Source organism: Alosa alosa, chromosome 5 (assembly GCF_017589495.1).
Source record: "Alosa alosa isolate M-15738 ecotype Scorff River chromosome 5, AALO_Geno_1.1, whole genome shotgun sequence".
Lineage (NCBI taxonomy): Eukaryota > Metazoa > Chordata > Actinopteri > Clupeiformes > Clupeidae > Alosa > Alosa alosa.
The window spans coordinates 34,883,723-34,906,030 of record NC_063193.1 but is presented as its reverse complement, the minus strand read 5'-3'; the positions used below and the strand labels follow the sequence as shown (position 1 = coordinate 34,906,030).

At 44.8% G+C, this 22,308-nt stretch overlaps 1 protein-coding gene across 2 annotated transcripts in view; it reads left to right on the top strand.

Annotated features, from left to right (window-relative positions):
* The window catches only part of LOC125294677 (noelin-like), a 33,223-nt gene extending 12,213 nt beyond the window's left edge, over positions 1-21,010 (top strand). For both annotated transcript variants that reach the window (XM_048243597.1, XM_048243596.1), the window contains exons 4-7: positions 1,162-1,381; positions 12,856-12,962; positions 18,334-18,584; positions 20,506-21,010. In XM_048243597.1, the coding sequence (XP_048099554.1) occupies positions 1,162-1,381; positions 12,856-12,962; positions 18,334-18,584; positions 20,506-20,932 (1,005 nt within the window). In that variant the 3' untranslated portion in view covers positions 20,933-21,010. The remainder of the gene's footprint in view (positions 1-1,161; positions 1,382-12,855; positions 12,963-18,333; positions 18,585-20,505) is intronic.
* Positions 21,011-22,308: the final 1,298 nt, after the last annotated feature.

The window sequence follows — 22,308 nt, the reverse complement described above, 5'->3', positions numbered from 1 at the left end:
GACTAAACCAATATGGATTATTTGCACATTTCAACATGCCCAACCCCCTGTGATTTCCTGCATGCTGCCCACACACACAATGGTCCAGTCTTGCTGTGTGTGTGTGTGTGTGTGTGTGTGTGTGTTGTGTGCGTGCATGTATCATGTGTGTGTGTGTGTGTGTGTGTGTGTGTGTTGTGTGTGCATGTGTCGTGTGTATGTGTGTGTGCGTGCATGTGTCGTGTGTGTGTGTGTGCGTGCATGTGTCGTGTGTGTGTATTTGTGTGTGTGTGTGTGTGTGTGTCTTGTGTGTTGTGAGTCAGCTCATTGTGTAGGAGTAGACTGGAGACTCAACAGTGTGTGGTGTTTCTTGCTTGCTTGCAGGGCTAACCACTTTAAAGACAGTTTGGCTCAGCTCAGCTCAGCTCAGAGAGACAGGGAGACAGTGCTGCTGAGATGAGAAACGAACCCAAACGGAAGAGGCAGCTCATACCGCCCTCGTCCAACACGCTCACTCAGCTGAATAATCACACCCAGCAGTCTGTGTGTGTGTGTGTGTGTGTGTGTGTGTGTGTGTGTGTGTGTGTGTGTGACCTCTAGGCACCATCCCGCCCACTGCATCTGGTCCTTTGCATGACGTTGTGTAGATGCATCTCATGGACAGACGTTTGTTTTGTTTGGATGGGTTTTCGTTTTGTTTTTATTGACTTTATAAATGACTCCACCTCTGTCTCTCCATGTTTATTAGCTTGTTGTTAATGCACCAATCTGGTTGTTGATCTGTGAGAGAGAGGACAAACAAACAAAACAAAACAAAGCAAAACAAAACGAATGCAACCCCAGGAAACTCTTCAAATCCACCCATTTGTTGTATGTATGACACAAAAGCATGTAACTCAAAGTCTTTGCATTTTTTGACGGTTGACTAAATAAAAAGAGTTTTCCCAAATTGTTTCTCAGTGTTTCGTGCTGCCTTGTTTGTGTGTCTCCGTCACGTCTTAAGGCACGCGTACACACACACAAACACACACACACACACTCACACAGTCGCTCTACAGAGTCACACACACCCACACACACCGCTAGGGAGCTAGGCAGGACGAGAGCAGGGAAAGACAGGGAGCTTGTTTTGCACAGGACTCTGCACGCATAACACTGAACCAGCTTATTCTGACCTTGCAGGCCATTAAAGCCCGAATGGAGGATCTTAGGCCAATGATCCCAGTGTTGGAGGAGTACAAAGCCGATGCTAAAATGGTCATGCAGTTTAAAGAGGAGGTGAGGAACCTGAGTGCAGAGCTCAGTGAGCTGCAGGAGGAGATGGGCACCTATGACTACGACGAGCTCCACAGCAGAGTGGCTAATCTTGAGGAGAGGCTACGTGCATGCATGCAGAAATTAGGTAGGAGGAGAAGTCACAGACGCACACACCTGCACACACACACACACACACACATACACACACCTGCACACACACACACACCTGCACACACACACACACCTGCACAAACACACCTGAACACACACACACACACACACACACACCTGCACACACACACACACCTGCACACACACACCTGAACACAACACACACACACACACACACACACACACACACACACACACACCTGCACACACACACACACCTGCACAAACACACCTGAACACACACACACACACACCTGCACACACACACCTGCACACACACACACCTGAACACACACACACACACACACACACACACACACACCTGCACACACACACACACTTACACACACTCACACACCTTCACACACACACCTGCACACACACACACACACCTGCACACACACACACACACCCTTCTGAAACCTCTTATCATGACCTAAAATAACAAAGGTTAATTTAATACTCATATTGTAACAGATTCTAACCTTACTGATGCATACACACACACACACACACACACACACATGCATGCATGCCTGTGTGAGTGCACACACACATGGGCACACTAACACATGTACACACACTACACACACGAGCACATGTACACACACTAGCTCACTACACAGTGCTCATAATATTCACAGCACAGCAGTCAACACCCTTCTCTTCAGGGCAGATCTGGACACAGCTGTGCATATTGCTTAACACTAGCAGAGTCCCCTATTTAACACTAGCAGAGTTAACACTAGCAGAGTCCCCTGTTTAACACTAGCACTGTCCCCTGTTTAACACTGGCAGAGTCCCCTGTTTACCACTAGCAGAGTCCCCTGTTTAACACTAGCAGAGTTAACACTAGCAGAGTCCCCTGTTTAACACTAGCACTGTCCCCTGTTTACCACTAGCAGAGTTAACACTAGCAGAGTCCCCTGTTTAACACTAGCAGAGTCCTCTGTTTAACACGGGCAGAGTCCCCATTAGCAGAGTCCCCTGTTTAACACTAGCAGAGTTAACACTAGCAGTCCCCTGTTTTCCACTAGCAGAGTCCCCTGTTTAACACTAGCAGAGTTAACACTACAGTTCAACAGCCTACTCACAGTATCTCACATACACATCTCGCATACACATCTTCTACACATCAGTATCTCACACACACATCTCAAATACACATCTCACATACACATCAGTATCTCACATACACGTCTCACATACACATCTCACATACGCATCAGTATTTCACATACACATCAGTATCTCACATACACATCAGTATCTTACATACACATCTCACATACACATCAGTATCTCACATACACATCAGTATCTCACATACACATCAGTATCTTACATACACATCTCACATACACATCAGTATCTCACATACACATCTCACATACACATCTTCTACACATCAGTATCTCACATACACATCTCACATACACATCAGTATTTCATGTACACATCTCACATACACATCAGTATCTAACATACACATCTCACATATACATCCGTATCTCACGTACACATCTCACATACACATCAGTATCTCACACACACATCTTCTTCACATCAGTATATCACATACACATTAGTATCTTACATAGACATCTTCTACAATTCACTACAATTATTCATTTGTTAACAGCATATAACCACTGCTAATCTCTTGTATTTTCACTAGAAGTATTCCAATATTGATGTTTGAGATGCTTGTAGATGTGAGCGCATGTTTGGCGAAGGCGTCATAGCTTGGCATAGTGTCTGGGTCTTGGACACATCTACAGACACATCATCTACAGACACATCTACAGACACATCTAGACACATCTCACATCTACAGACACATCTACAGACACACATCTACAGACAGATTACATCTACAGACACATCTACATACACATCTCACATCTACAGGGCACATCTACAGACACATCTACAGACAGACACATCTACATACACATCTACAGAACATCTACAGACACATCAACAGACACATTCTACAGATGTTATTGAGTGGACACATCTACAGACACATCACATCTACAGACACATCTACACATCTACAGACACATCACATCTACAGACACATCTACAGACACATCACATCTACAGACACATCTACACATCTACAGAGCGTGCTGAGTGGACACATACACATCTTCTACACACACATCTCACATACACATCTCACATACACATCAGTATCTCATGTACACATCTCACATACACATCAGTATTTAATGTACACATCTCTACATATACATCCAGTATCTCACATACACATCTCACATACACATCAGTATCTCACACACATCATCTTCACACAGTATCTCACACACATCTCACATACATAGACATAAGTATCTTACAGACACACCCACTACAATTATTCATTTGTTAACAGCATATAACCACTAATCTCTTTGTATTTTCACTAGAAGTATTCCAATATTGATGTTTGAGATGCTTGTAGATGTGACACATCTACATACATATCTACAGACACATCTACAGACACATCTACAGACACATCATCTACAGACACATCTACAGACACATCTAGACACATCTCACATCTACAGACACATCTACAGACACATCTACAGACAGACACATCTACAGACACATCTACATACACATCTCACATCTACAGACACATCTACAGACACATCTACAGACAGACACATCTACATACACATCTACAGACACATCTACAGACACATCAACAGACACATCTACAGAGCGTGCTGAGTGGACACATCTACAGACACATCACATCTACAGACACATCTACACATCTACAGACACATCACATCTACAGACACATCTACAGACACATCACATCTACAGACACATCTACACATCTACAGAGCGTGCTGAGTGGACACGGCAGTGTCCGGGAGCCTACCGCAGGGTAGCTGGACAGAGACTCAGTGGTGGGTAGGAGACACAGGGACAGGCACGTGGAAAAGCACATGCATACACACACACACACACACACACACACACACACACACATTGCACATTGTTTTATATTCAGACAATGAAATGACTATGTCATGGTTATGTTGCGGTCAGACAGATAAAACCCAAAACAAAGACACATATTTCAGAAGCAACCTTTACGTTTATGAAATGAGAGCGACATGGTGGTTATACACAGACAGCTGATTGATTGGCCCAGGAACTTGTGTAGGAAAGCATCTTTTTCTTTATTTATTTTTATTTTTAGGGCTGTCAAAATGAAGAAGTTAACATGTTAAGAAAAAGTGTATCGCGGGCGACTGTGATTGAGCCTCTCTTACTTCCACTTTTACAAGGACTATGTGGACGTAGTTCAAGTTGAACTGCCACTCAATATATTGGTATGTGATGTGGAGGCTACCCACCCTGGGGTCACTGGAGTCGTCCACTTCCTCTGTGGGTGTGTGAAGTCGTCCACTTCCTCTGTGAGAGTCGTCCACTTCCTCTGTGGGAGTGGCTGGAAACAGACTGTAGGTGGAGATGCCTTCACATACACCATTCACACCTAAAGACTGAGAACAGATAGTGAGACAGAGAACAGAGAGTGAGACAGCATGAGAACAGAGAGTGAGACAGATAGTGAAACAGCATGAGAACAGAGAGTGAGACAGCATGAGAACAGAGAGTGAGACAGAGAACAGAGAGTGAGACAGCATGAGAACAGAGAGTGAGACAGAGAACAGAGAGTGAGACAGCATGAGAACAGAGAGTGAGACAGAGAACAGAGAGTGAGACAGCATGAGAACAGAGAGTGAGACAGAGAACAGAGAGTGAGACTGTCGTCAGCGAGTGAGACAGATAGTGATAACAGAGTGTGAGACAGTGACCAGAGAGTGAGACTCAGGCACCCGCAAATGTACATTTATTTTCACTTCTCAGCCACCATAGCAGAGGGGTGCAATGTCTGGCGATTCCAAAACCAGTGAGCCATGATTTCCAGTGGCGGCTGGCGCGAGTGTAAGAATCACTCGGCTTCCATTAGAGGCAGCTATCAGGACTACAGACTGAGACTCCGACACACACACACACACACACTCTCTCTCTCTCTCTCTCTCACACACACACACTCCTCTCTCTCTCTCTCTCACACACACACACACACACACACACACACACTCTCTCTCTCTCTCTCACACACACACACACACATACACACACACACACTCTCTCACTCACACACACACACATACATACACACACACTCTCTCGCTCACACACACACACATACACACACACACTCTCTCTGTCTCTCACACACACACACATACACACAATCTCTCTCTCACACACACACACACAGGCATCATTAAGGTAATAGGGAAGCAGGAGATCTGCAGTGCAGACCACAGAAGGGCAGGAACCAGAATAACATCTCATTCACATCACACTGACCACTGAGCACTGAACACAGCAGGGCAGGAACCAGAATAACATCTCATTCACATCACACTGACCACTGAGCACTGAACACAGCAGGGCAGGAACCAGAATAACATCTCATTCACATCACACTGACCACTGAGCACTGAACACAGCCGGGCAGGAACCAGAATAAAATCTCATTCACATCACACTGACCACTGAGCACTGATCACTGAACACTGACCACTGACCACTCTACTCCCAGCACTCAGAACCCGGGCACAGTACATCGAGACTAAGAATCCCCTTTTATAAGTCCAATAAAAAACTTTTATTCCTAGCGCAATGCGCCTGCTCAATTTACTCAATTTTGCTTTATTGCACATAAATGATTCTGATGACCATCTGTCAGAAACATATTGTAAAAGCACCAATTTCCACCCCTTTCGTTCAAAAATTCTAAAATAAAGATGTTTTTAATACTTTAAAATAACATTTGATAAATTAACCTTATATTTTCCATTTGATTTGAACAGAATCTGGTTTGGTTCTTAATGGGAGCATTTACGGCCTTAAAAATCAGATTTTGTTTACCGTGCTCGGAGTTTGGTGCTGGCCTGGTGGGTGCCCTATTTCTGCCCACTCACACGGCACATCAACTGTTAGAACCAAGAATTCTCGTCGCAAAATCAAAAGATACACTTATGGGGTTGGTGATTGCGTTTCTTTAGGAATCCGCCGTCTTGGTTTGTATAGAAATGAGAATCTATGGGATGGAGAAGCTATAAGATGGAGAAGCTATAAGATGGAGAAACTTTAGGATGGTGTCACTTTAGGATGGAGAAGCTATAAGATGTATAAACTTTAGGATGGTGTCACTTTAGGATGGAGAAGCTATAAGATGTATAAACTTTAGGATGGTGTCACTTTAGGATGGAGAAGCTATAAGATGTATAAACTTTAGGATGGAGAAGCTATAAGATGGAGAAGCTATAGGATGGAGAAGCTATAGGGTGAAGGGACTGGACTGTAGGAGGGGTGGACACTATAGGGTGAAGGGACTGGACTGTAGGAGGGGTGGACACTATAGGGTGAAGGGACTGGACTGTAGGAGGGGTGGACACCATAATATAAGTGCACTCCAGACCCTAGTGTGGCAGCAGTAGTACTAATAGAACATTTCAACCTAATCAGCCTACTGCTCTGAGACTGGGAATAAAGATGGAGACATTCATAAAGATTCATATGCACACCACAGCGAAGCATCTCTCCATTAATACTCTACACCACATTTACAACATGCCTCTTCTAGCAGTTTCTAACATTTTGTCAGTGTGTGTGTGTGTCCTGGTATTGAGCTGATGGAGGAACATTGAACTGTGAAATATAGCTGTTCAAAGAGTAGACAAAGATAGCAGACTCTAACACAAAGAGTAGACAAATAGACAAAGATAGCAGACTCCAACAGCTTAAACATCTTTAACAGGAGAGTGTTGCACAAATGACATCACTGTGGTACAGGTGTGAGATTGGCTCTTGTTTACGCACATCAGTGTAAAGTTTTCTTCACGGGGCCCCTAGTGTGATGACACTGCGCTTTAGACAGAGAGTCCAGAAGACTGCGCTTTAGACAGAGAGTCCAGAAGACTGCGCTTTAGACAGGGAGTCCAGGAGACTGCGCTTTAGAGTGTGTGCACCAGCTCTCTGCCAATGCCACTCCAACGGCTTCATCAAAACTCCCTTAAAAGCTGCGGATGGGGGTGGGGAGGGTTGAACTCATCTAAAATGAAAGGAGGGGAGGAGCAGAAGAGGAGCCGCAGAAGAGGAGCTGCAGAAGAGGATCCGCAGAAGAGGAGCCGCAGAAGGCCGTAAATAATTACAGACGGCTGCACGGCTGGGACGTCACACAGACAAGTCGAGGCGCATGCCGCGCTATTTTTAGCCAGCGCCGTCGTCGTGGACGACCCAGAGTGAATCACGCTGTGGTGGTGACAGAATCACCAGATTTGGTTTGTTCAGATGTGCGAAATGATTCCACCTGCCGAAATAATCCTGTCGTCATAGCATCGCCACCTGCTCCAGATAGGCACGGATTTGCTCTGACACCCGAGGGGCGCCTGCCGCCAACATAACAACCGCTGATGGGATTATGGGTACTTTTGCAGTGCATTATGGGTACTTTTGCAGTGCACACGTGCCGAGACAATCATCTAGAAATTGGAGGACGATTTGAAAGACCAAAGATTACGGGTCCAGATAATCCCTTGCAGCTGGCACATCGCCAGCCGTGACGCGGTCATCATTTCCACGGTTACGCTGGCCAGGCCTGATACCGAGCAGAATGTGTGTGCATTGTCTGGCAAGCAGTGGTCAAACTGGTGGAGAACATGCTGCATTTGCATGCAAATCCCACATCTGTTTATTTAGCTTGAAATAATTTCAGAATCTCAGCTATCTTTGTTATTTCTGCTTCCTTAAAAGTCCACTTGAGAGAAATCATGCCATCAGATCCCTAGACAGCATCTTTGATAGACTACATGTCCAAGTGACAGATCACTAGACAGCATCTTCGATAGACTACATGTCCAAGTGACAGATCCCTAGACAGCATCTTCGATAGACTACATGTCCAAGTGACAGATCCCTAGACAGCATCTTCGATAGACTACATGTCTAAGTGACAGATCCCTAGACAGCATCTTCGATAGACTACATGTCTAAGTGACAGATCACTAGACAGCATCTTTGATAGACTACATGTCTAAGTGACAGATCACTAGACAGCATCTTTGATAGACTACATGTCCAAGTGACAGATAACTAGACAGCATCTTTGATAGACTACATGTCTAAGTGACACATTCAGGCTTTATGACTCACTGAGCGTCCTATATTATCAATACAAATCTCTGCAATGTGTCACACTTGGCAAAATCATCTGAGCAGAAGAGCCAACAGGTCAGTAGCACAGCATGACAAAATGCAGCATTTTTAAAAATTCATTACTTCTTTTGGAACGAATGTGGCGTGTTGTGGGTTGGCAGGGGGGAGGGGGAGATGCTGTCGGTACAAGGTGTGATGGATGACATTCTCACCTCCTATTTGAGCAAGCCCATCTGTTGCCTGGTGGGATGAGCGAGATGTTGATGTAAAAAGCAGAGAGAGGAGAGGAGAGAAGAGGAGAGGAGAGGAGAGGAGAGGAGAGAAGAGGAGAGGAGGAGAGGAGAGGAGAGGAGAGAAGAGGAGAGGAGAGGAGAGGAGAGGAGAGGAGGCAGACAGACCTGCTGTTCCCTAGACTGGCCCACAAACCCAACCAGGCTGCGCTTTCCTCAAAGCCTTGTTGGAAAAGATTAAATGAAGTTGCTTTATTTGAACCCACCCGGATTATTGCACATACACACACACTGGGAGCAGTGAGCTCTCTAGGAGCACACATGCCCATGCGGAGCACACATGCCCATGAGGAGCACACATGCCCATGAGGAGCACACATGCCCATGCGGAGCAGTAGGCAGCACGCGGAGCACACATGCCCACGCGGAGCAGTAGGCAGCACGCGGAGCACACATGCCCATGCGGAGCAGTAGGCAGCCCTTAATCCAGCACCCGAGGGTTTGGTGCCTTGCTCAAGGGCACCTCATCCGTGGAAGTGGATGTGGGAGGGTGCTGTTCAAAAACTCCCACATTTCTCCTGCCAGTCAGGGATCGAACCGGCCACCCTTCGGTCACAAGTCTCATTCCCCAACCCAGTACTACTGATTAGCTGATAGTGTTACACCCTGTACTACTGATTAGCTGATAGTGTTACGGCCCAACCCAGTACTACTGATTAGGTGATAGTGTTACGGCCAGTACTACTCAAGGGCGTCGGTTTGGTCTGAGCTTTGGTGGGGACACTACCCACTAACACCCCTCAACTCTTTCACCAGCCACTATAGATATATAAAATTATTCAAATGTGCAAAAATTGTATTGTCCCTGTCTAAATGTGTATTGTCTAACTACTATCCATGATTAAAATGTGAGACAAGACTGACATGATTTAAAACTGTCCAACTTGATCTAACTATACTGTGTAGCCTACATAATCTGATTTCAATAGGTACAGATATGTAGGCTATATTTAAAGAAACCATATGTAAGAAATGTATTTAAATGTATTTCAATTAATCATAAAATGGCCCTGATATGTCACTAGACATTAAGAAATCATGTTCATTTCAAATACTTATATCACTGATAGCAGTAGTCCTGCCAGGATATTGTCATTAAAAAAGTTGCAGCCCTCAACTGATGTTGATGTTGTGTTTTGTCATGTCATGTTGTGTTTTGGCCTGATACGCCACCCTCCACCTATCTACTAATCACAAAGTCAGTAGTGTTTCAGCATTCCGGGTTGGCAACCTCGAGTCAGGGGGGAGGGGGAGGGTATACAACGCTCTACAGTAATTTGAAAGTGATTGCAGTACCAGTTTTGGCCACAATCTTACATATGGTTCCTTTAACATTTAACATTTATTTTCTATTTGGTCTGTTATGAAATCATGCATTGACCCATTTAAGCACAGCTCAGTTTTAAGAAACTTAAATACATGCATGCTTAGCATTTTGTGAAAATATTAAGGCTACATTGACAAACTCTTAACCGTGAGCTGCCTGTATATTCTCTGATTCTAATAATTACAGATATCTAGGCGATGTAAGCACAGCTCAGTTTTAAGAAATGCTTAAAGCCGAAAGACCATGTTGAATTTTGCTACAATTTATTTAAAAACGGTTTTCTCTGGAACAGCTACAGTAACTATACACGGGAATGCATTACACCTTTGTGTTCGGTAAGGTCTGCTCTTTATTCTGATATATGGCTTGTCATGTGTTGTGTGAAGAGTGTGTAGGCCTACGATATTCCACCGAGACGAATGGATGTGGAGATGGGCGCAGAGAATAATTATTAAATCTCTTGAAGTTATTTTTCTCACAAACTGTTTATCACAGCAAATAGTGGCTAGCTAGCACCGTTTAAAAGCTGAGAAAAGGCTTTTTCATGTGACACATGATGAGTAGCCTACTTCTCAAGGAGTTCAACAGAGAAGAATGGGTGGATTTGGACGCACTTCATATGCTTTGTAGAGCGCCATGCTGCGCAGGAGATTGCGGCTTACTGGTAGTTATTATAGGTAACTTCAAATCAGCGCGATTTACCCGTATAGGCTACTACACATTACAAGATCTGTACGAGATAATCCGCAGCACTGAAGTGAGAAATGATTTAACTCTTTGTGTAGCGCATGTGAGCGCTTTTTTCCCCATTTCAACCTGAATATTGGTGGGGACATTTCAGTCAGTAATTTGACATTGGTGTGGACACGTCTTTCAGTCCCCACGCAAATCTACGCCCCTGGTACTACTGATTAGCTGATAGTGTCACGGCCCAACCCAGTACTACTGATTAGGTGATAGTGTTACACCCCAACCCAGATAATTACGCTCCCCCTCAGATCCACACACACAAGTAGAGAGGGAGAGAGAGGTGGAGGGAGAGAAGAAGAAAAGAGAGAGGGATGAAAGGAGAGAAGGTGAGGCAGAGAGAAGGAGGGGGAGAGGGAGGAGGAGGAAGAGAAGAGAGAGGTAGAGAGAAAGAGGGGGAGAGAGAGAGAAGAGAGAGGGACACAGAGGTGAGAGGAAAGGAAAATGGAGAGAGAGGGAGAGAGAGAGGAGGAGGGAGAGAGAGAGGAGGATGGAGAGAGAGAGGTAGAGGAGAGAGAGAGGGAGGGAGAGGAGGAGGAGGAGAGGAGAGGAGAGGAGGAGAGAGAGAGAGAGGTAGAGGAGGAGAGAGGGAGAGAGAGAGGTAGAGGAGGAGAGAGAGGGAGAGGAGGAGAGAGGGAGAGAGAGAGGGAGAGGAGGAGAGAGAGGGAGAGGAGGAGAGGAGAGGAGGAGAGGGGGAGAGAGAGAGGAGGAGGAGAGAGAGGAGAGAGAGAGGAGAGGAGGAGAGAGAGAGAGAGGAGGAGAGAGGGAGAGAGAGAGGTAGAGGAGGAGAGAGAGGGAGAGGTCTGGGCAGTGCAGTGGTGGGATGCAGCAGGTGGCTGGAGTAGAGGGGGGTCAGAACATCCTGTCCAGTTCTGCTCCAGTGACCACATCTAGAGATGCCATGTCAGAAATACAGATGGGGGTAAAGATAGCAAACGGACTCTTGGTTGGAGGGTTTCCTACACTCTAGCCAAGCAGGAATGTTTTTTTTAAAACACACACACACACACACACACACACACACACACACACACACACACACATAAACACGCACACACAAACACACCCACACACTGAATACACATAATGACTTTCATAGCACAAACCTTCACAACCCACTCTTCTTTTGCCAATCAACGTCTGATTTCTATAATGTTTTTTTACTTATGAAATGTGATACAATTAAGATACTTTTCATAGATCTAGAGGGCATTTATTCAGTACTGAGAGGCATTTATTCAGTACTGAGAGGCATTTATTTTTGTACTGTGAGACATTTATGCCATACTGAGGGGTAATTATTCAGTACCGAGGGGCATTTTTTTTTTGTCCTGAAGGGCATTTATATTAGTACTGAGGATCATTTATTTTAGTACTGAAGGGAATTTATTCAGTACTCAGGGGCATTTATGGAGTACTGAGGGGCATTTATTCAGTGAGGGGCATATATTTAGTACCGAGGGGCATTTATTTTAGTACTGAGGGGACATTTAATTAGTACTTATGGTATTATAGTATTTGTGGAGTACTGAGGGGAGTTTTCTACAGCACTCTATGGGGAATTTCTGCAGCTGTAAGGGTCATTTATTATGCCGTGTTCTCCTTGTGTCTTGTAGTATTTGTGGAGTACTGAGGGGAGTTTTCTACAGCACTCTATGGGGAATTTCTGCAGCTGTAAGGGTCATTTATTATGCCGTGTTCTCCTTGTGTCTTGTAGTATTTGTGGAGTACTGAGGGGAGTTTTCTACAGCACTCTATGGGGAATTTCTGCAGCTGTAAGGGTCATTTATTATGCCGTGTTCTCCTTGTGTCTTGCAGCATGTGGGAAGCTGACAGGCATAAGTGACCCCATCACCATAAAGACATCCGGATCCCGCTACGGTTCATGGATGACCGACCCAGTCGCCTCTGACGGAGACACGCGGGTACGTTCTGCGCTCTTATCCACCACATAGAACACACGGTACATAGAACCAGCACAGCACATAGAACACACGGTACATAGAACCAGCACAGCACAGAGTCGTATTTTAGGACATACAGGAAATAGAACCAGCACAGAGTCGTATTTTAGAACATATATTAAATAGACCCAGCCCAGAGTCTGTAGTTTAGAACATATATTAAATAGACCCAGCCCAGAGTCTGTAGTTTAGAGCATACGGTACATAGAACCTGCACAGAGCCGTATTTCTAAAGCACCATTTTGTGTCGGTATACTGTTGCTTTCTCAGAGCTTAGTCCATTTAGGAAGCTGTTTCCTGTATGGTAACATAGATTTATGAGAGGACTCTTAGGCTCTTAACTCCAGTTTACTCCAATTTAAACCTTTTAGAAACCTGTGGGGACAAACTGAGAGTGAGTAGACACGTTTAAACTCTGCCTAAGCCTCTCTCTTTCTGAGAGCCATCGTCTAAATGACCTTGTGCTCTTCTGTAGACAGAAAGAGAAGTGAAGTTTAAAAGCAGAACATGCACTGTGACCTGGAGAGTTATTCTGTCTGTATGTGTGTGTGTGTGTGTAGGTAGGTAGAATTCTTAAGGGAAAGTGTATGTGTGTGTGGGGGGCCAGGGGGGGGGTGTCTGTGCGTGTGTGTGTGTGTCTATGTGTGAGTATGAGTGTGCGTATGCGTGCATGTGCGTGTTTTTGTCTGTGTGTATGTGTGTGTGTGTGTGTGTGTGTACATATGTGTGTGTGTGTGTGATAATGTGTATGCTGTGTGTTTTTCTTGTGTGTGTGTGTGTGTGTGTTTATGTGTGTTTGTTTGTGTGTAATGCGTGTGTGTGCTTATTGTCTGCGTGTGTATGTATATGTGTGTTTGTGTGTTTATGATATTGTGTGTGTGTGTGTGTGTACATGTGTGGTAATGTGTGTGTGTAATGTTTGTGTGTTTATTAATGTGTTTATATATGTGTGTTTGTGTGTGTGTGTGTGTCTGGAGTATTATTATTATTAATGCGTATATTTTATGTGTGTGTGTGTATTAATGTGTGTGTATGTTTATGTATTAATATAATTTGTGTTTGTGTGTGTGTAATAGCTAGTATTATTATTATTAGTAATATGTTTATGTATTATTATATATATATATATATGTATATATATTTATATATATATATTTATATTTATATATATTTATATATATATATATATATGTATATATATAATATATATATATATAATATATATATATATATATATGTGTATGTGTATATATATATATGTATGTATATATATATGTATGTATATATATATGTATGTATATATGTATATATATATATGTATATGTGTGTGTGTGTGTACATGTGTGTGTGTGCTGGTGTGTGTGTGTGTGTACATGTGTGTGTGTGTGTGTGTGTGTGTGTAGGTGTGTGTGTGTGTGTGTGTGTGTGCACGCAGGTGTGTGTGTGTGTGTGTGTGCACGCAGGTGTGTGTGTGTATACGCAGTGTGTGTGTGTATACGGTGTGTGTGTGTGTATGTGTGTGTGTGTATACGCAGGTGTGTGTGTGTGTGTGTATGTGTATACATGTGTGTGTGTGTGTGTGTGTACATGTGTGTGTGTGTGTGTGTGTGCACGCAGGTGTGTGTGTGTGTGTGTGTATACGCAGTGTGTGTGTGTGTATACGCAGTGTGTGTGTGTGTATACGCAGGTGTGTGTGTGTATACGGTGTGTGTGTGTGTGTGTGTGTGTATACGCAGTGTGTGTGTGTGTGTGTACATGTGTGTGTGTGTGTGCACGCAGGTGTGTGTGTGTGTGTGTGTGTGTGTGTGTGTGTGTGTATGTGTGTGTGCGTGTGTGTGTGTGTGCGTGTGTGTGTGTGTATACGTGTGTGTGTGTGTGTACGTGTGTGTGTGTGTGTGTGTGTGTACATGCTTTATCATGCAGATCCATTTCTCTTCTTCCTTCCCTCTGCACTCTGAATATTCGGCCCCACTGGACCATTTAATTACCAGAGTAGATGAGGACGCATGAGTACGCCAGTAGATGAGGACGCATGAGTACGCCAGTAGATGAGGACGCATGAGTACGCCAGTAGATGAGGACGCAGGCCCGGGGACTAAATCTCTTTGAAATTGATTGCGTCACCAAGCCATTTATTCTGATGGGTGACGGATGACTTGCCAACATCAAAGCCCTCAATGCATTTTGACAGCAGTTCCAAAAACAGACTCCCTCAGTTAACCAACCCCCCCCCCCCCCCGTCACCTCTGCTAACCAAGACTCCTCCCCTCCATACCATCCTCTTACTTCATTTAACCAACCCCACCCTCACCTCAGCTAACCAATACCCCCCCCCACCCCAGCTAACCAATACCCCACCCCCACCCCCACCTCAGCTAACCAATAATTGGTTAAGAGCGGCTAAGTCCATATCCATACAAATGAATGGTGGGAGGCGTAAATCGGCCAATTCATAGTCAACGCCATCTTGAACACTAGGGCTGGGATCAGCGCCAGTCGACTCTGACCATGCGCCAAGTTACAAAGCTGGAAATGGCGATGGACCAACGCCGATTTTATTGGATATTCTGTAAAAGAGAGTCGATCCTCCAGTAAGAGGGTGGCGATAATGCACATAAAGTTCTTGCCTCATAACAAGAAGAAGAAAAAAGTTGCTCGGGAACGGCGCGATGGAGTCAGTGGAGTCGTTAATCCGGCGCAACTTAATTTCATTGGATAATACAGCTGCTCTAACTAGGCGGTCGCCTGCTGTCCTACTGCAAATATGCATTCAACATGGCGTGAAATATCCGTGAGTCGAACTATAAAATAAACTATTCGGTTTTTTTAGTGCCAAGTGTAACGCATTTTACAGTCTATGATTAGTTTGTTTTTTATTTTATTGTTTGCCATCTCATAGCGGTGCTCTAAACGTATTCTAGCGTTGGCCATGACCAAATCAATAATAATAGCCAGTAGCCACAATAATGACTGGAGCCAGAGCCCTCAATAGCCACCCTGTTTTGAAAATAATATTGAAGATATTCAATATTATTGAAGATAGTATTGAAGATAACGCACAGAATGGTCAGCCTGAGCGGACAATTACGTCCCCAACTCATCTAAAATGTGGTGTCTTTACTTTGAGTTGTACACGCCAGATGGTGAAGTAACCGTTAAAGAGAATGTTGTCTGCGGACTCAGAAAAAAAACAGTTTACTTGCATATCCACGACATCCAATTTTCACGCTCACCTGTGGAGTTACCATCCAAATGTGTCAGAGGCACAGTAGACGGCCAGAGCATAAGCAATCAATGATTGCATTTCCGTAAATCCTAAATTATGTCCAGGGTCTACTATTTTACTTAGGGCTGCAAAGCACAGGTATTTATTTGAGGTAGGCTTATTGAGGCAGACCTTTATTTCTTACATTATGCGTTATTGTGAGACATGCGTTTTGTTTGGAGCGGCATACCAGGCTATCAAATGCAGGCGATTTTCGGTTTTGGTATGGGATTTAATTTACTTTTTGACTTTTATTATATAGTTAAATGTTGAAGGGCTGATGGGCATTTAAATCTAGAGAGTATTTGATGATCACTGTAAAGTTTTCGTGTAGTTGAAAAAGTGTTGGAATTTCCAGCTGTTTATTGCGAGACAAGGCCTTTCCTTCATTCATTGAACGTGCTGTGCTCTAATGGAAACCTTATTGCATAGCGAAGTAGCCTAAATTGAGTTTTTTTTTTTTTAATTATGCATGGTTTACTTTTTATTAAATTAAGTAGGCTGGAATGCCTCGGCAATAATTGTGTTTAAATGTAGTAGCCTAGTGCTTCAGCCTCTGGCGAGCTCAAAGCTGACTATAGGTTGAGAGCAACGTGTTGGAGACCCATGGTGCAACGAGACAAGGACTTTATGCCACTGTTGTGTAATTTATTGTCTTTAATCATGTTTAGGCTACGTTTGTTCGGGACAAACAACAACGAAACAAGATCAATACAATTTTCTTTATTTGTTTATTTGTCATATGATGGATAAACAACCATAATATGCACGTCTTCTCATAGGATCCTCTAACCAATCCTCCACCCACCTCAGCTAACCAATCCCCCCCCCCCTCACCTCAGCTAACCAATACCCCACCCCTCACCTCAGCTAACCAATACCCCCTCACCTCAGCTAACCAATCCCCCCCCTCTCACCTCAGCTAACCAATACCCCCCCCCCTCACCTCAGCTAACCAATCCCCCCCCTCTCACCTTAATTAACCGTTACCCCCCCTCTCACCGATAGCAGCCATTGTGGGAACACATTTGGCCCCGATCTGCCTCTAATTTGGTCCAGGTCTGGCCCTGATTCCACATGGATTTGGCCCATATCAGGGCCAGGAGTTCTCTATTCTGCATCTTTATTGGATCTCACTATGTTATCTCACTATGTTATTGATTCAGGCCAGAGATACAAGTTTCTTTGCTAATGAGCTGCACTTCACATGGGTGAAAGAGAGAGAGGGAGGGAGAGAGAGAGAGAGAGAGAGAGAGAGAAAGGGAGGGAGAGAGAGGGAGAGATGGAGAGAGAGAGAGAGAGAAAGGAGGGAGAGAATAACGCAGTGTGAGAGATCAAACCCAGTTGGCCTGAGAGAGAGAGAGAGAGAGAGAGGGAGGGAGAGATGGAGAGAGAGAGAGAGAGGGAAAGATGGAGAGAGGGAGAGATGGAGAGATGGAGAGAGGGAGGGATGGAGAGATGGAGAGGGAGAGATGGAGAGAGAGAGAGAGAGAGGGATGGAGAGAGGGAGAGATGGAGAGAGAGAGAGAGAGAGAGAGAGAAAGGGAGGGAGGAGAGATACTAACGGAGTGTGAGAGATCAAACCCAGTTGGCCTGAGAGAGATGGAGAGAGAGAGAGATGGAGAGAGAGAGAGAGAGATGGAGAGAGAGAGAGATGGAGAGAGGGAGAGATGGAGAGAGATACTAACGCAGTGTGAGAGTTGGCCTGAGAGAGTTGGAGGACCCTGGGGGGAGGAGTCTTGTCTATGGATCTGATTGGTCGAAATGATTGATGTGATCAAAGCAAGACCCCCAGGAGGCAGCTCCAGTGCTTTATCAGCAAGAAAACAAGTCTATTAAAGAATCAATACTAGCCAAAAACACACTGCATCATGGGATTAGGTGTTGGGAATGAAAAGCATTCAATATTGCATTCCATGTTGTTGAAAATGTTAAATGTTGAACATTCAGCTTGCCAAATAGGATCTCTTAGCGTAAACGCAATATACCCTTAGGCAAATTATTTGCCTAACTATGAAAAATATCAATATTATACAGGCTGATGTTGTTTGTGTTGTCTGACTGTAGGTGTGGTACATGGACGGCTACCACAACAACCGCTTCGTGCGCGAGTACAAGTCCATCGAGGACTTCATGAACTCAGACAATTTCCGGCCGCACATATGCCCCACCATTGGTCCGCACTTGGGCCAGGTGGTCTGGCTAAACGGCTCCATCTACTTCAACAAGTTCCAGAGCCACACCATCATCAAGTTCGACTTCAAGACCGCCTCCATCAGCAAGACCAGCCAGCTGGACTACGCCGGCTTCAACAACAGGTACAGACCCCCCACTGCGTAGCTTCCCCAGGCACCAGGTCCTCCTCATGTGGGCTCCAGTAGCTTGGGCTGCTAGGGCAGGGTGAAGGTGAAGGCAGCCCCAAGGTCAGTGCTAGGGCCAGGTGAAGGTGAAGGCAGCCCCAAGGTCAGTGCTAGGGCCAGGTGAAGGTGAAGGCAGCCCCAAGGTCACTGCTAGGGCAGGGTGAAGGCAGCCCCAAGGTCAGTAGCTTGGACTGCTAGGGCCAGGTGAAGGCAGCCGCAAGGTCACTGCTAGGGCAGGGTGAAGGCAGCCCCAAGGTCAGTATCTTGGACTGCTAGGGCCAGGTGAAGGCAGCCGCAAGATCAGTAGCTTGGACTGCTAGTGCAGGGTGAAGGCAGCCGCAAGGTCAGTATCTTGGACTGCTAGGGCCAGGTGAAGACACAAATAATGAAACATATCAGGAAATGCATTGCATAATACATATGCGTTCAATACATTTTATAATGTTATGCATATACATATTACCTATAGTGATTCTAAATCCTAATCCTAGGCCTGTAGAACTAGACAGATGCATCATTCTTATTAATTACTTATGCTTGTTAAAGACTCACTCGGGCACCTTTTTAACATTTTTTAAAACACCATTAGGTGTTTAATATGAAGTAAATTTCATGCACAGAATAAGCAGTAAACAGTATGTCTGGCTGAGAGGTGCTACAGTACCCTCCAGAATTATTGGCACCTCTGCTAAAGTTGTATTTTTATGCTCATTGAGCTCAATGCAAATCAAACCAGCTAATAGACTAACAGAACTAAAACCATGGCAATCTCTAGGTATGGTAAAGGGTATGTGATGATGTGGGGTTATTTTAATTCCAAAGGCCAAGGGAACTTTATCAGGATGAATAGTATCCTGGATCCATGAAATAACTGGCCTTTAAAAATAAAAAATCTGCCTGCCTCTATGGGAATTTAACATAGGGGTGCCAATACTTATGAACCCTGTATTTTAAGGGAAAACATTTATTTATTTATGATACATTATTCATTCACAAAGAAAATTGGTGTCCTCATTTTTTTATTAAGGCATTAAGATCAATTTCCAAAAGATGATTTTATATTCCTCTTTTTAGTCAACTTTAGCAGAGGTGCCAATAATTCTGGAGGATACTGCATGTGTTGATGAATGCATACTGTATGATGAATGAGAACACCCCATTGCTGCGTTACAGTAGACGGAATCCACTCGTGGCCGATCTGTGGGATGGAGTTTTCATTTAATTTTTGGAAAAATAGTTTTCCTAAGGACACATCTGCTAATTTAGATTGACAAGATAAGCAAGCTAATATGTTAATTGGTTAGCCATTTGATAATGTTGTCAAACTGAGTGGTCCAGCAGGCGGAGTTGTGCGCAGCATTGGGAGTGGGGGCTATTACCTCCCCGGGGCATCGGGAGTGGGGGCTATTACCTCCCGGGGCATCGGGAGGGGGGCTATTACCACCCCGGGGCATCGGGAGGGGGGCTATTACCTTCCCGGGGCATCGGGAGGGGGGCTATTACCTTCCCGGGGCATCAGGAGGGGGGCTATTACCACCCCGGGTATCTTTGCGGAACTAAGATGAGTTTTTTAGAGGTTAATCAGTGGCTGGAAGTGTTATGCATGGTGTACGTGTACGTGTTATGCATGTGTAGAGGGCGCTGCCGTAGCCATAGACAGATAACATGTTTGTTTTCCCCATTACCTGAAGCTGCTTGGGCTGAAACTGTGCGCTTGAGTAGATCAGTGGATGTGTTGACAGGGAGGGAAGGGGAAGAAATAGGCTGCCATCGATTTCTGTCACAAATATGCCTCGTTGACTTGTTTGTTTGTTTGATTTCTGGCATTTAAAAAAATCAACAAATATTGATGGCAAGCGAAATCAAAACATCCCCACAGGTACCACTACTCCTGGGGAGGCCACTCCGACATCGACCTGATGGTGGACGAGGGAGGGCTGTGGGCCGTCTACGCGACCAATCAGAACGCGGGGAACATCGTCATCAGCAAGCTGAACCCCAACACGCTGCAGGTCATCAAGAGCTGGACGACCAATCACCCGAAGCGCAGCGCCGGAGAGGCCTTCATGATCTGTGGCACGCTCTACGTCACCAACGGCTACTCGGGCGGCACCAAGGTCTACTACGCCTTCCACACCAACTCCTCCACCTACGAGTACATCGACATCCCCTTCCAGAACAAGTACTCGCACATCTCCATGCTGGACTACAACCCCAGGGACCGGGCGCTCTACGCCTGGAACAACGGGCACCAGGTGCTCTACAACGTCACCCTGTTCCACGTCATCCGCTCCGAGGAGCTTTAGACAGTTCCGCATGCCGCTCCTCAGTGGCCTTCTCTGGGGGAGCAGTGTGTGTGTGTGTGTGTGTGTGTGTGTGTGTGGGGGGGGTAGATATTAAGAGGGTGGGGGTTGGGAGTAGGGATCTTGCTGGGAGTCGTCATTAAAAATGTAATAAGGTACGCAGCCTAGTAGAGAAAGAAAAGCCACACTGAGAATGCTAACACACAGTTGCCAAATAGGTCACGCTTCCACCCAGATAGCAGCTGACTGCTGGGCCAGATCGGGGCCACGTCTGAGCCACATCTGGACCACGTCTGGGCCAACGTCTAGCCAGATCCTCTGCACAGTCAGCTGCGATCTGGGTGTTCTGGAACAACACAAAAGCTGACTGCGGACCCACTTTGAGATGGTAACAGAAATGTGTGCTATCTCAGACAGACCTGTTTTTGTTTGTTTATTTACTTGTTCATTTGTTTTGATCTCCTGCCGAACATGTACAGCTTAGTTTGTTTGTAAACGAAGACCCTTAGAGAAAGTATTTAAAAGCAAAAAGGTAATACACAGCATTAACGAATCCAATAGCATCCTTTGTATTGAACACAAATAACATTGTGAGATACTAAAGACACGACGGCGTTGACTGTTGGAGCCCCCAGTGTAAGATTCTGTGTCGTGGTTGTAGCACTCTGAGGCGTCTGCATGAGCCTTTTCTACTTCCTAGCGTGCTCACTACTATGGATGTATTTTGCAAAGTTACTACACTGTTAGATAAAGGGAGATTAGTTAGGAAATGTGCTCGACATTTCTCTTTTTGACTTTTTGCCTTCATTTGGTCTATACTGGTGTCGCTTCATTTTTTGTATCTGTATGTGAAACTACAGTAGAGTTAGATTGGATACAGAGATGATCTATTTCATATACTTCTGGCTAGCAGGACATGTATGTATCACAAGAGATTGTATCCAATAATGTACTTATAGAAGTCATGTACACATTGATCATATTTTAAACTGACTTCACAAGTCTGTGTCTGTGGTTCTTAGCCAAGATAATGGTGGTTTCAAATGTTACGCTTGATTAGCTGTTGTATCTGAACTGTCATGGTAATAAAGAAGAGATTTGTTTTAGGTCACCTCAAGAGAGCATGGTATTCCTTCGCATTTCAGAAAAATCAATATTTAAACGGCTTCAAAATTATTACATGATCACTTTTTATCTGTGATCTTGAAAAGCACTCAGTCCCTTTCATACCAGTTCATGTATCATGGTCCTTCTAGAGCTCAGCTTGAGCATGGACCTGATGAACCTCCGTCGCGAGAAATTGGCGTCTCCGGTGATGTCGCTCCGTGCGAGGCGTGCTCAGTGATACTCAAGCTCCCGCGTCGGTGCTCCAGTGATGC